At 50.6% G+C, this 12,757-nt stretch overlaps 1 protein-coding gene across 3 annotated transcripts in view; it reads left to right on the plus strand.

Moving 5' to 3' along the window:
- The window catches only part of PPP1R13L (protein phosphatase 1 regulatory subunit 13 like), a 228,261-nt gene that overhangs the window by 39,449 nt on the left and 176,055 nt on the right, over positions 1-12,757 (plus strand). For all 3 annotated transcript variants that reach the window (XR_014009747.1, XM_081200254.1, XM_081200253.1), the window contains 6 exons: positions 379-775; positions 2,328-2,878; positions 4,346-4,483; positions 6,920-7,053; positions 9,305-9,471; positions 11,586-11,785. Coding sequence is in view for 2 of the 3 variants with exons in the window: in XM_081200254.1 (XP_081056380.1) it covers positions 379-775; positions 2,328-2,878; positions 4,346-4,483; positions 6,920-7,053; positions 9,305-9,471; positions 11,586-11,785 (1,587 nt within the window). In the remaining variant the exon portion in view is untranslated. The remainder of the gene's footprint in view (positions 1-378; positions 776-2,327; positions 2,879-4,345; positions 4,484-6,919; positions 7,054-9,304; positions 9,472-11,585; positions 11,786-12,757) is intronic.

Here is a 12,757-nt window from a genome sequence, read left to right on the forward strand (position 1 = left end):
GCAACCCAAAACCCGGGGAGCACAGCGAAGCGCGCCCCGGGCTCCGGGCAGATATCCGCAAGCCTGGAGAGCCCGACGGGAATTTCCGCCGGGCTCCCAAGGCTTGCGGATAGCAGCCTGTTCCGCCCCAGCCCAGCAAGCTCCGGGAGCGATGGTGAGGTTGCTCTTTGGGGCTGGGGGGGGAATAATCCCCCCCTTTATTCCCCCCCAAAATAAGTGTGCCCTATGGGCTGGTGCGCCCTATAGGGCAAAAAATACGGTGTTTTTTTATGGAACCTCCAGGTCCAGGGGCAGTCTATCTAGGTTCCTAGTTTGTTAGGGCCACTTCAAAAACAGGGCCATGGGATGTCTCACCTCTCTTTGCTTCCTCTCCCCTAGGAGGAGCATTATGGGATGCACAGCGCCACCTTGCCCAGGAATTACAAGGTCTCGCCGCTCGCCAGCGAGCGCCGCCCGGACACCTCCTTCCGCCGCTCCCTCCCCAGCAACCCGACGGGAACCCTGCCCCGCAACTGGCAGCCCATCTCCCGCATCCCCATGCCGCCCCCCAACCCGCAGGGCAGCCTCCCCAAGCGCCACAAACCCCTGCCGCTCTCCATGATCTTCCGGCTGCAGAACGCCTTCTGGGAGTACGGGGCAGCTGGGCAGAAGTTCCCCCTTCCCCAGGGGCCCCCGGGCTCCTCGCTTTTCCTCCGCTCCCTCCACAAGCAGCTGATGCAGCCCACTCTGCCCCAGAGCCAGCACCACCTGCGCATGGCCTCGCTCGGGAGCGAAGGTAAGCGTCACGTGGCGGCGAAAGAGGCTAATACCATTCTTGGCTGCATCAACTCTCTTCTGCCTCTGTCTTCTGCCTTAGTCAGTCCATACCTGAAATGCTGTGTCCAATTCAGAGCATCACAGTTTAGGAAGGATGTTGACAAGCCGGGAGGTGGGCAGAGGAGGGCAACCAAGATGACCAAGGGTCTGGAAACAAAGCCTGGTGAGGAGCGGTTGAAGGAGTTGGGTCTGTTTAGCCTGGAAAAGAGGAGACTTGAGAGGGGATAGGATATATCTGAAGGGCTGCCCCGTGGAGGATGGAGAAAGCTCGCTTTCCCCTGCTCCAGAGAGGAGGACCCGAACTAATGAATTGATGTTACAGTGGAACCTCGGTTTTCGAACGTAATCCGTTCCAGAAGACCGTTTGACTTCCAAAATGTTCAAAGAAGCAAAAAATGAAAGTGGAAGCCTCAGTACAATAGGGAAACTCAAAACTGAAGTTGTGCGGAAGCTGTTGGGCTTCCGAGTATCGTTTGAAAACTGAAGCAGTCACATCTGGGTTTTCGGCGTTCGAGTTCCGAAACGTTCGTCAACGGAGACGTTCGAGAACTGAGGTACCTCTGTACAGGGGTACCTCTGGTTGTGAATGGGATCCGTTCTGGAGGCCCATTCACAACCTGAACAGAACGCAACCCACGTGCTGCGATTCACTGCTTCTGCGCATGTGCATGGTGTCATTTTGCACATCTGCGCATGCACGAGCGGCGAAACCTGGAAGTAACCCGTTCCGTTACTTCCGGGTCACCGCAGGACGCAACCTGAGAACGCTCAACCTGAAGCAAACATAACATGTTGATGCTGACCTTTAAAGCCCTAAATGGCCTCGGTCCAGTATATCTGAAGGAGCGTTTCCACCCCCATCGTTCTGCCCGGACACTGAAGTCCAGCTCCGAGGGCCTTCTGGCGGTTCCCTCGCTGCGAGAAGCAAAGTTACAGGGAAGCAGGCAGAGGGCCTTCTCGGTGGTGGCGCCCTCTCTGTGGAACGCCCTCCCACCAGATGTCAAAGAGAAAAACAACTACCAGACTTTCAGAAGACATCTGAAGGCAGCCCTCTTTAGGGAAGCTTTGGAATGTTTAATAGGTTATTGTATTTTAATATTTGGTTGGAAGTTGCTCAGAGCCAGCCAGATGGGCGGGGTATAAATAAATTATTATTATTATTATTATTATTATTATTATTATTATTATTATTATTATTAGGTATGACTGTATAAGAAAGGAGATTCTGTCTAAAGATCAGGAATAACCTTCTGAATGGAAGAGCTGTTTGGCAGTAGAACAGCCTCCCTTGGGAACTTGTGGACTCTCCTTCTTTGGAGGTTTTTAAGCAGAGGTTGTGTCGCCATCTGCCATTGATGCTTTAGCTGAGATTCCTACATTGCAGTGGGTTGGACTGGATGACCCCAGGGGTCCCTTCCGACGCCACAACTCCAACATTCGTTTCCCAGGAAGCTCTCCCTTCCCCAGGAACGGCATCCCCCGTGGTGACCCCTCTCTTCTTTCTCTTCCAGGGAACGGCGTCGCCAAAGTGGCCAGCCCCCCGTCCGAGCCCGTCCGCATCATCCCCATCGTCTTGACCGGGGGCGACGCAGAGGCCGAGTTAGAGAACCTCCTTCCGGGAGGGGAGCCGGCCGAAGCGGAAGAGGTCCCCCGGCCTCTGAGCCCCACCCGCCTGCAGCCACTGCTGCCCCCCGAGGCCCAGAAAGTGCCCGAGTTCGAGGAGGTGGCGCGGGTCCTGGCCGAAATGCCCCGGCCCCTGAAGCGCCGCGGCTCCATGGAGCAGTGCCCCGGCCCCGCCCTGCCCCCCACCCACAAGAACCAGTACCGCCAGATCATCAGCCGCCTCTTCCACCACCATCCCCGCAAGGAGGACGCTGCCATGGCCGGAGACGCATCCCCGCAGACGGAGCTCTCGCCCATCACCGAGGCCATGGAGCAGAAGGCGCCTGGGGCTGTCGTGGCCCCCATTCCAGCAGCCCCCCTGCCACCAATGCCGGCACCCCCCATCCCGCCTCCGCCTCTGCCAGAGAGCCCAGTGAGCTTCAGTCCTTTGCCCAGTCCGGTAGGTCTATGGCAGGGGTGGGGCCGCATTGCCTTGTGGGCAAGCTACTGGGGTCTGCATGTGGTTGCACTATTATCATCATTATTTATGAAATTTCTGAGGCTCAACAACTTAAGAATCATTTGATTGGGCTGAATTTCCGCCCAAGCAGTTCTCTTTTAAGAAATGGTGCACAACCGTGCTTTTCTTTTTCTTCCTCCCTCCCCATTCCTTTTTCCTTTTGTGCCATTTCCTTTCGGGACCAGCAGTTGCCGGGGCCGGAAGGAAAAGCTGGGCGGAGCGATGGGGGGTGGTCTCTTGCCTTTGCACGGGGGGTGGCACTCCAGGCAAAGGCACGTGCACAAGCGTGCAAACACAAACGTGCCGCCACCCACCCCACAAACACACTCGCCTCTTCATCCGGGCAGGCAAGGACATACTCCAGCCAAGCAAAAACACTCTGAGGGTGTGGATCAGGGCCTTTGAGTCCGATACAGAGGCTTGTGAGGGTTCATCCAGCCCAGGGGCCTGAGATCTCCCACCCCTGGTCTCTGCCTTTAAATGCCATTTCTGCCCACATTAGAAACTGGGCACCTTCATTCGGTCTCTACAGCACATGGCAACTGGCCTGCCATTCAATAGAATAGAATAGAATTTATTATTTATACCCCACCCATCTGGCTGGGTTTCCCCAGCCACTCTGGGCGGCTTCCAACAAAGTATTAAAATACAGTAGTCTGTTAAACATTAAAAGCTTCCCTAAAGAGGGCTGCCTTCAGATGTCTTCTAACAGTCTGGTAGTTGTTTTTCTCTTTGACATCTGGTGGGAGGGCATTCCACAGGGCGGGTGCCACCACCGAGAAGGCCCTCTGCTTGGTTCCCTGTAACTTGGCTTCTTGCAGGGAGGGAACTGCCAGAAGGCCCTTGGCGCTGGATCTCAGCAGAACAATGGGGGTGGAGACGCTCCTTCAGGTATACTGGACCGAGGCCGTTTAGGGCTTTAAAGACCAGCACCAACACTTTGAATTCTGCTTGGAAACACACTGGGAGCCAATGCAGATCTCTCAGAACCGGTGTTATGTGGTCCCGGCGGCCGCTCCCAGTCACCAGTCTAGCTGCCGCATTCTGGATTAGTTGTAGTTTCCGGGTCACCTTAAAAGGCAGCCCCACGTAGAGCGTGTTGCAGTAGTCCAAGCGGGAGATAACTAGAGCATGCACCACTTAATAATAATAAATGGAGCCAAAGAGACTAAACCTGCGAGACCTCGAACCCAGTCCCTGGCTGTCCCTTGTAGCTGTGCTGTAGTTATTGACAAGAGAGCGCTCTGCACCTGCTCAGAGGCACTTGTGGCCTTTAAACAAACAACACGCTGGATTGAGCTTTGGCTTCGAAAGGCAGAGGGAGTGGGGACTGGCTGTGTGTGGGGTGTTGGCCCTTCCCAAGGCGGCCTCCCTGCTGATGGCTGCCTGCCCTCTGCCATTCAACAGGAGAAGCGTTCGGTACTGCGCAAGGCGGCCTCCCCACGGAAGCGGCTGTCAAAGAGGGCGCGACTCAACCCCCTGGTGCTGCTGCTGGATGCGGCCCTGACCGGCGAGTTGGAAGTCGTGAAGGAAGCCATGAAGGAGGTGAGGTTTTTTTTGGGGGGGGGGCTTATCTTTGGGGACAACCAAAAATATCAACAACCTCAGATATGCAGATGACACAACACTGACAGTAGAAAGTGAGGAGGAATTAAAGAACCTTTTAGTGAGGGTGAAAGAGGAGAGCGCAAAATATGGTCTGAAGCTCAACATCAAAAAAACGAAGATCATGGCCACTGGGCCCATCACCTCCTGGCAAATAGAAGGGGAAGAAATGGAGGCAGTGAGAGATTTCACTTTCTTGGGCTCCATGATCACTGCAGATGGTGACAGCAGCCACGAAATTAAAAGACGCCTCTTTGTGACCCCCTGGACCAGAGCATGGCAGGCACTCCTGTCTTCCACGGCCTCATGTTCAAACTCATGTTCATAGCTTCGAGAACACTGTCCAACCATCTCGTCCTCTGTCGTCCCCTTCTCCTTGTGCCCTCCATCTTTCCCAACATCAGGGTCTTTTCCAGGGAGTCTTCTCTTCTCAGGAGGTGGCCAAAGTCTTGGAGCCTCAGCTTCAGGATCTGTCCTTCCAGGGAGCACTCAGGGCTGATTTCCTTCAGAATGGAGAGGTTTGATCTTCTTGCAGTCCATGGGACTCTCAAGAGTCTCCTCCAGCACCAGAATTCAAAAGCATAAATTCTTCGGCGATCAGCCTTCTTTATGGTCCAGCTCTCACTTCCTTACATCACTACTGGGAAAACCAGAGCTTTAAGTATACGGACCTTTGTTGGCAAGATGATGTCTCTGCTTTTTAAGACGCTGTCTATGTTTGTCATCGCCTTTCTCCCAAGAAACAGGCGTCTTTTAATTTCGTGAATGCTGTCACCATCTGCAGTGATCATGGAGCCCAAGAAAGTAAAATCTCTCACTGCCTCCATTTCTTCCCCTTCTGTTTGCCAGGAGGTGATGGGACCAGTGGCCATGATCTTCGGTTTTTGATGTTGAGCTTCAGACCATATTTTGCGCTCTCCTCTTTCACCCTCATTTCCTGGAGCAGGAACCAGCAAGTCACTCCAGTATCCCAGCCAAGAAAACTCCATGGACAAAGACAACAGGCTACCAATCTAGATTGCTTTAAAAGAGGACTGCACAAATTCATGGAGGGCTATTGACGGCTTCTAGCCACAATGGCTGTACTCAGTGTTCTTAGCAGAAGGCACCAATGCCTTGCTGGAAAGCGCAGGAGGGGAGAGTTGGTCTTCTGTTCAAATCCTGATCGCTGGTTTCTCTTTGAGCATCTGGTCGGACCCTGTGAGAACAGGCCGCTGGACCAGACGGGCCCCTTTTGGCCTGGCCCAACAGCCTCTTCTCAAGTGGCAGGGAGTTCCACAGTTTGCACTGCATGAAGAAGGATTTTATTTTATCGGTCCTGAATCTTCCAACGTTCAGATTCCTTGGATGTCCACAAGTCCAGGAGAGAGGCAGGGAATCCTTTCCCTGCCTTTCTCCTTGGCATGCATCATTTTATAAACTCATGTAGCTTCTGACATGCCTTTAATTTCTCCACTTTTTCAGTGCCATGTGTAGTTTTATGAGCTTCCATCACGTCCCTTCTTGTTCACCTTTTCTCTGACCTTAACATATTCACGTGGTTTTTGTCATAGGACTTTTGTGGCTCTGATATCTTTTTAATGAATACAGTGGTACCTTGGTTCTCAAACTTAATCCATTCCGGAAGTCCATTCCAAAACCAAAGCGCTCCAAAACCAAGGCACACGTTCCCATAGAAAGTAATGCAAAACGGATCAAACCATTCCAGATTTTTTTAAATAACCCCTAAAACAGCAATTGAACATGAATTTTACTATTTAACGAGACCATGGATCCATAAAATGAAAGCAATAATCAATGTACTGTACTATAAAATAAATAAGACAGTATTGTAGATGATAAAAATAATAATTTTTTTCTTACTTGCACTGATGATAGTCATTGTTTGGATGGGGGGCTTGTATCCATTTCCACAGTCACACAATCAGTCAGTAGCTGAACTGGGTTCCACACAGTCGCAAAAACAAATTAACTGAAAAAGCCTCAAAAACGAAAACACCAAATAAATAGCAAAAACGAAAGCACCAAATAAATAGCAAAAACGAAAGCACCAAACGTAATCCATTCTGGAAGCTCATTTGACTTCCGAAATGTTCAAAAACCAAGGCGCAGCTTCTGATTGGTGCAGGCGCCGTGGAAACAATAGCCAACCGCTGCATCGGATGTTCAGTTTCCAAAAAAACATTTGAAAACTGGAACACGTCCAGGTTTACGGCGTTTGGGAACCAAGGTGTTTGAGAACTAAAGCGTTTGAGAACCAAGGTACCACTGTAGCGGTATAGGATTATTATCATAAGTAAAATAAAACCATGGGAGCTGAAACACACACAAGCACACAGACCCTCCAAAAGTGCATTTCTCTGCTTCTCCCCCCAGCTGAACGACCCGAGTCAGCCCAACGACGAGGGCATCACTGCTCTCCACAATGCCATCTGCGGTGCCAACTACAACATCGTGGACTACCTGATCAACATTGGGGCCAACGTCAACTCCCCGGACAGCCATGGATGGTGAGCTTTTTATTTATTTATCCAAAAATCCTCAAAGCAGCTTACTAAAAGAAGCTAAAACAATTAAATTGTTGCTCTTAGGATTCTTGGGTTTTCCTTGTTTTTCATTTTCATTATGGGTTCTGTGTCTTTTAGAGCATAATTTTATGTTGTGAACCACCTTCAGGTATAGGAACGTGTACATATGTAATAAATAAAATAATAATAGTACAGTGGTACCTCAGGTTAAGTACTTAATTCGTTCTGGAGGTCTGTTTTTAACCTGAAACTGTTCTTAACCAGAAGCACCACTTTAGCTAATGGGCCTCCTGCTGCCACCACGCCACCAGAGCACAATTTCTGTTCTCATCCCGAAGCAAAGTTCTTAACCTGAAGCACAATTTCTGGGTTAGCGGAGTCTGTAACCTGAAGCGTATGTAACCTGAAGCGTATGTAACCTGAGGTACCACTGTAAAGGTAAAGGGATCCCTGACCATTAGGTCCAGTCGTGGCCGACTCTGGGGTTGCAGCGCTCATCTCGCTTTACTGGCCGAGGGAGCCGGCGTACAGCTTCCGGGTCATGTGGCCAGCATGACTAAGCCGCTTCTGGCGAATCAGAGCAGCGCACGGAAACACCGTTTACCTTCCCGCCGGAGTGGTACCTATTTATCTACTTCCACTTTGACGTGCTTTTGAACTGCTAGGTTGGCAGGAGCAGGGACCGAGCAACAGGAGCTCACCCCGTCGTGGGGATTCGAACCGCCGACCTTCTGATCGGCAATTCCTAGGCTCTGTGGTTTAACCCACAGCGCCACCCGCGTCCTAAAATAATAATAATACGATATTTAGAAAGTTACAATAACAATCACCTAAAAAGAAAAAATGGCCCAGTTTTCTGAGCAGCCGGGTGGGCTTGTCTAAACAAGGATGTTTTTAGCAAGTGCTGAAAGGGCTTTACAGCAAAGGTGCCTGTCTTATCATGAGGCAGGGAGTTCCGAAGTGTAGGCACTGCCGCAGTAAGCCATCTACAGATGCAGAATGGAGAATATGGGGCACCTGTGACAGGGCCAGATCCACCGACCTGAGTGGGTGTTTGTGGGGTGAAGTGATCTCACAGACAAACCGGTTTCCCAAGTTGTTAAGGGCTTTGTGTACTAGTTATTAACACCTTAAACCTGGCAGCAAATATGGATCTCTGAGCACAGGTGTTCTATCCTGGCAAGCCCTTGGCTTTTGTAAGCAATCGGGCTGCAGCTATTCCCTGGGGGAAGGTAGGAAGTGCAGCTGCAATGCTCCACAGCTTCCTTCTCTCCCTACATTCCCGCCATCCCCCAGGAGGAAGCTGCAGAACCACAGAACTGTAGAGCTGGAAGGGAACCCTAGTGGCCATCTAGTCCAACCCCAGCAATGCAGGAATCGCAGTTAAATTATTATTATTATTATCATTCATTCATTCATTCATTCATACATACATACATACATACCCCGCCCATCTGGCTGAGTTTCCCCAGCCACTCTGGGCGGCTCCCAATCAAATGTTAAAAACAGTACAGCATTAAATATTTAAAACTTCCCTAAACAGGGCTGCCTTCAGATGTCTTTTAAAGATAGGATAGCTCCTTATTTCCTTCACATCTGAAGGGAGGGTGTTCCACAGGGTGGGTGCCACTACTGAGAAGGCCCTCTGCCTGGTTCCCTGTAACCTCACTTCTCGCAATGAGGGAACCGCCAGAAGGCCCTCGGCGCTGGACCTCAGTGTCTGGGCAGAACGATGGGGGTAGAGACACTCCTTCAGGTATACAGGTCCGAGGCCATTTGGGGCTTTAAAGGTCAGCACCAACACTTTGAATTGTGCTCGGAAATGTACTGGGAGCCCGTGCAGATCTCTCAGGACTGGTGTTATATGGTCTTGGCGGCCGCTCCCAGTCACCAATCTAGCTGCCGCATTCTGGATTAATTGCAGTTTCCGGGTCACCTTCAAGATAACTAGAGCATGTACCACTCTGGTGAGACAGTCTGTGGGCAGGGAGGCTCTCATCCTGCGTACCAGGTGGAGCTGGTAGACAGCCGCCCTGGACACAGAATTAACCTGCGCCTTTATGGACAGCTGTGAGTCCAGAATGACTCCCAGGCTGCGCACCTGGTCCTTCAGGGGCACAGTTACCCCATTCAGGAACAGAGAGTCCCCCACACCCGCCCGCCACGAACAGGGCACACGCACGCACACTTTAACTGAGCTTTGGTGTTTTTCCACCCCCCGTCTCTTTCCCAGGACACCCCTGCACTGCGCTGCCTCCTGCAACGACACGGCCATCTGCGTAGCCCTGGTGAAGCACGGAGCGGCCATTTTCGCCACCACTTTCAGCGACGGCAGCATGGCCATTGAGAAGTGCGACCCGTACCGTGAGGGCTACAGCGACTGCTTCAGCTACCTGGCAGGTGAGGCGGCAGGAGGGCACATGGGAAAGGCACCAGGAAGTCCTTTTTAAAAAAATAAAATAATAGTAACTTGTATTAAATTTTCCATTTTAACAATCCACTCAAATCACATTAAATATTCCAAATTATACATATTGTTGTTTAGTTGTTTAGTCGTGTCCGACTCTTCGTGACCCCCTGGACCAGAGCACGCCAGGCCCTCCTGTCTTCCACTGCCTCCCGCAGTTTGGTCAAACTCATGCTGGTAGCTTCGAGAACACTGTCCCACCATCTCGTCCTCTGTCGTCCCCTTCTCCTTGTGCCCTCCATCTTTCCCAACATCAGGGTCTTTTCCAGGGAGTTTTCTCTTCTCATGAGGTGGCCAAAGTATTGGAGCCTCCGCTTCACGATCTGTCCTTCCAGTGAGCACTCAGGGCTGATTTCCTTAAGAATGGAAAATTATACATATACATTTCGTATAGGTAATCCAAATATTCTGAAGAATTATAAATCTTTTGCCGGGGCTTCCTATGATTTGAGTTCAGGGGTGGGCTCTGATCATCTCATATCTCTGCTGCTTTTGATAGTCATTTCTAATAGTTCCAGTGTGGTGTGGTGGTTAAGAGCGGTAGATTTGTAATCTGGGGAACCAGGTTCGCGTCTCCGCTCCTCCACATGCAGCTGCTGGGTGACCTTGGGCCAGTCATACTTCTCTGAAGTCTCTCAGCCTCACTCACCTCACAGAGCGTTTGTTGTGGGGGAGGAAGGGAAAGGAGAATGTTAGCCGCTTTGTTAGCTACCTTCGGGTAGTGATAAAGCGGGATATCAAATGCAAACTCTTCTTCTTCTTCTTCCTGTTGCTTTCCTTCTTTCACTGCCTCTGAGTTGTTTCCACAAGTGAGCTGAAGTAAAATGATACGTTTCTGTGTGGATGCACCGGAAAGTCCTGTGCCACACAGCTGCAAAACATTTCCATGTGCTAAATTATAGATATTGCAGCTGCAAATTTAGTCTGGCGATTTTTCCCAGACGGGGCAAAACAAACAAACGGGCTATGGGTCTCTGAGCTGTGGGGAGAAGCTGCTGGATCAGTCCAAAGGGGGCCCACCTAGTCCAGCCTCCTGCCCTCGCGGTGGCCAAATACCCCTAAGAACCTGGGGGTCTGGATAGACTTCTCCTGGACTTGGAGGTTCCATGAGGACATACCAAGAGCATGTCTGCTGGATCAGCTCCAATGACCTCTTCTCTCAGTGTCCAATGAGGTTCCCCCAAAGTGGAAACTCTCAAACAGGACCCCTGAGCACAAGGGCAATTCTCTACCCACCCCAGTTTCCAGCAAGTGGTGTTTGGAAGCAGGCACCCCCAAATTCGGCCCTTCAGCTGTTTTTGGGACTACAACTCCCATCATCCCTAGCTAATAGCACCAGTGGTCAGGGATGATGGGAATTGTAGTTTCAAAACAGCTGGAGGGCCAAGTTTGGGGGTGCCTGGCAGAGCATGTTGTTGTTGTTTAGTCGTGTCCGCCTCTTTGTGACCCCCTGGACCAGAGCACACCAGGCACTCCTGTCTTCCACTGTCTCCCACAGTTGGTCAAACTCACACTGGTAGCTTCGAGAACACTGTCCCACCATCTCGTCCTCTGTCGTCCCCTTCTCCTTGTGCCCTCCGTCTTTCCCAACATCAGGGTCTTTTCCAGGGAGTCTTCTCTTCTCCTGAGGTGGCCAAAGTCTTGGAGCCTCAGCTTCAGGATCTGTCCTTCCAGTGAGCACTCAGGGCTGATTTCCTCCAGAATGGAGAGGTTGGAGCTTCTTGCAGTCCATGGGACTCTCTAGAGTCTCCTCCAGCACCAGAATTCAAAAGCATCAATTCTTGGCGATCAGCCTTCTTTATGGTCCAGCTCTCACTTCCATACATCACTACTGGGAAAACCAGAGCTTGAACTATACAGACCTTTGTTGGCAAGGTGATGTCTCTGCTTTTTAAGATGCTGCCTAGGTTTGTCATTGCTTTCCTCCCTAGAAGCAGAGCAGCCGACACTACAATTCTAGGATTCAGATGGCGGGCGGCAGTGAAGTCATGAGTTTTGAATGAATGTTGATCCACATTTTGGGGGGGCTCCCCATTCCTCTTTGCAGATGTTGAGCAGAACATGGGCCTGATGAACAACGGGGTGGTCTACGCCTTGTGGGATTATAGCGCCGAGTTCAGCGACGAGCTGTCCTTCCGTGAGGGCGAGCCTGTCACTGTCTTGCGCCACGACAACCCCGATGAAACGGACTGGTGGTGGGCATCTCTCTACGGCCAGGAGGGCTATGTGCCCAAGAACTACTTTGGGGTGAGTGTTCAAAACATGCACAAGGATGGGATGGGAGGTTTGCAGGCTACGAAGGACTCGTTCACAAATATATTGACAGCTGCACGAATTATTATAGCTAGGAAGTGGAAGGAACAAGGTGAATATAAAATGGAAGAACGGTACAAAGAGGTGTGGGATTTAGCTGTTAATGAGAAATTAACATGTGCCATCAAGGTAAGATGGGGAATATGCAGGAGAAATGATTTTGAGGAGATATGGAGGGTGTTTGTAGAATTTGTACTGCTAAAACAGAAAGGGGTCAAACCATCGCAAGACGCGTTGAAATTCTGGGAGGTTGGAAAGTTACAGTAGTTATTCTTATTTATTTAGGATTATTACTTTGTCAAAATTAAAAAATAATTTTGAAAAGACACACACACACGTGTGAGGGCCCTTTGTTTATGCTGAATAATAATAATAATAATAACAACAACAACAATTAATAAATAAATAAATTTCCCTAGCCACTCGGGACAGCTCCCAACCAAATATTAAAACCATGATAAAACATCAAACATTAAAAACCTCCCTAAACAGGGCTGCCTTCAGATGTCTTCTAAACGTCAGGGGGTTGGACTCGATGGCCCTTGTGGTCTCTTCCAACTCTGTGATTCTATGATTCTATGATTCTGTTTATTTCCTTGACTTCTGATGGGAGGGTGTTCCATAGGGTGGGTGCCACCACCGAGAAGGCCCTGTGCCTGGTTCCCTGTAACCTCACTTATCGCAGGGAGGGAACTGCCAGAAGGCCCTCGGAGCTGGACCTCAGAACGATGGGGGTGGAGATGCTCCTTCAGGTCTACTGGGACTTTGAGGCCATTTAGGGCTTGAAAGTTCAGCACCAACACTTTGAATTGTGCTCAGAAACGTACTGGGAGCCAATGCAGATCTCTCAGGACCGGTGTTATGTGGTCTCGGCGGCCCCTCCCAGTCACCAGTCTAGCTGCTGCG

This window comes from Podarcis bocagei (assembly GCF_964188305.1).
Source record: "Podarcis bocagei genome assembly, chromosome: 7".
Classification (NCBI taxonomy): domain Eukaryota; kingdom Metazoa; phylum Chordata; class Lepidosauria; order Squamata; family Lacertidae; genus Podarcis; species Podarcis bocagei.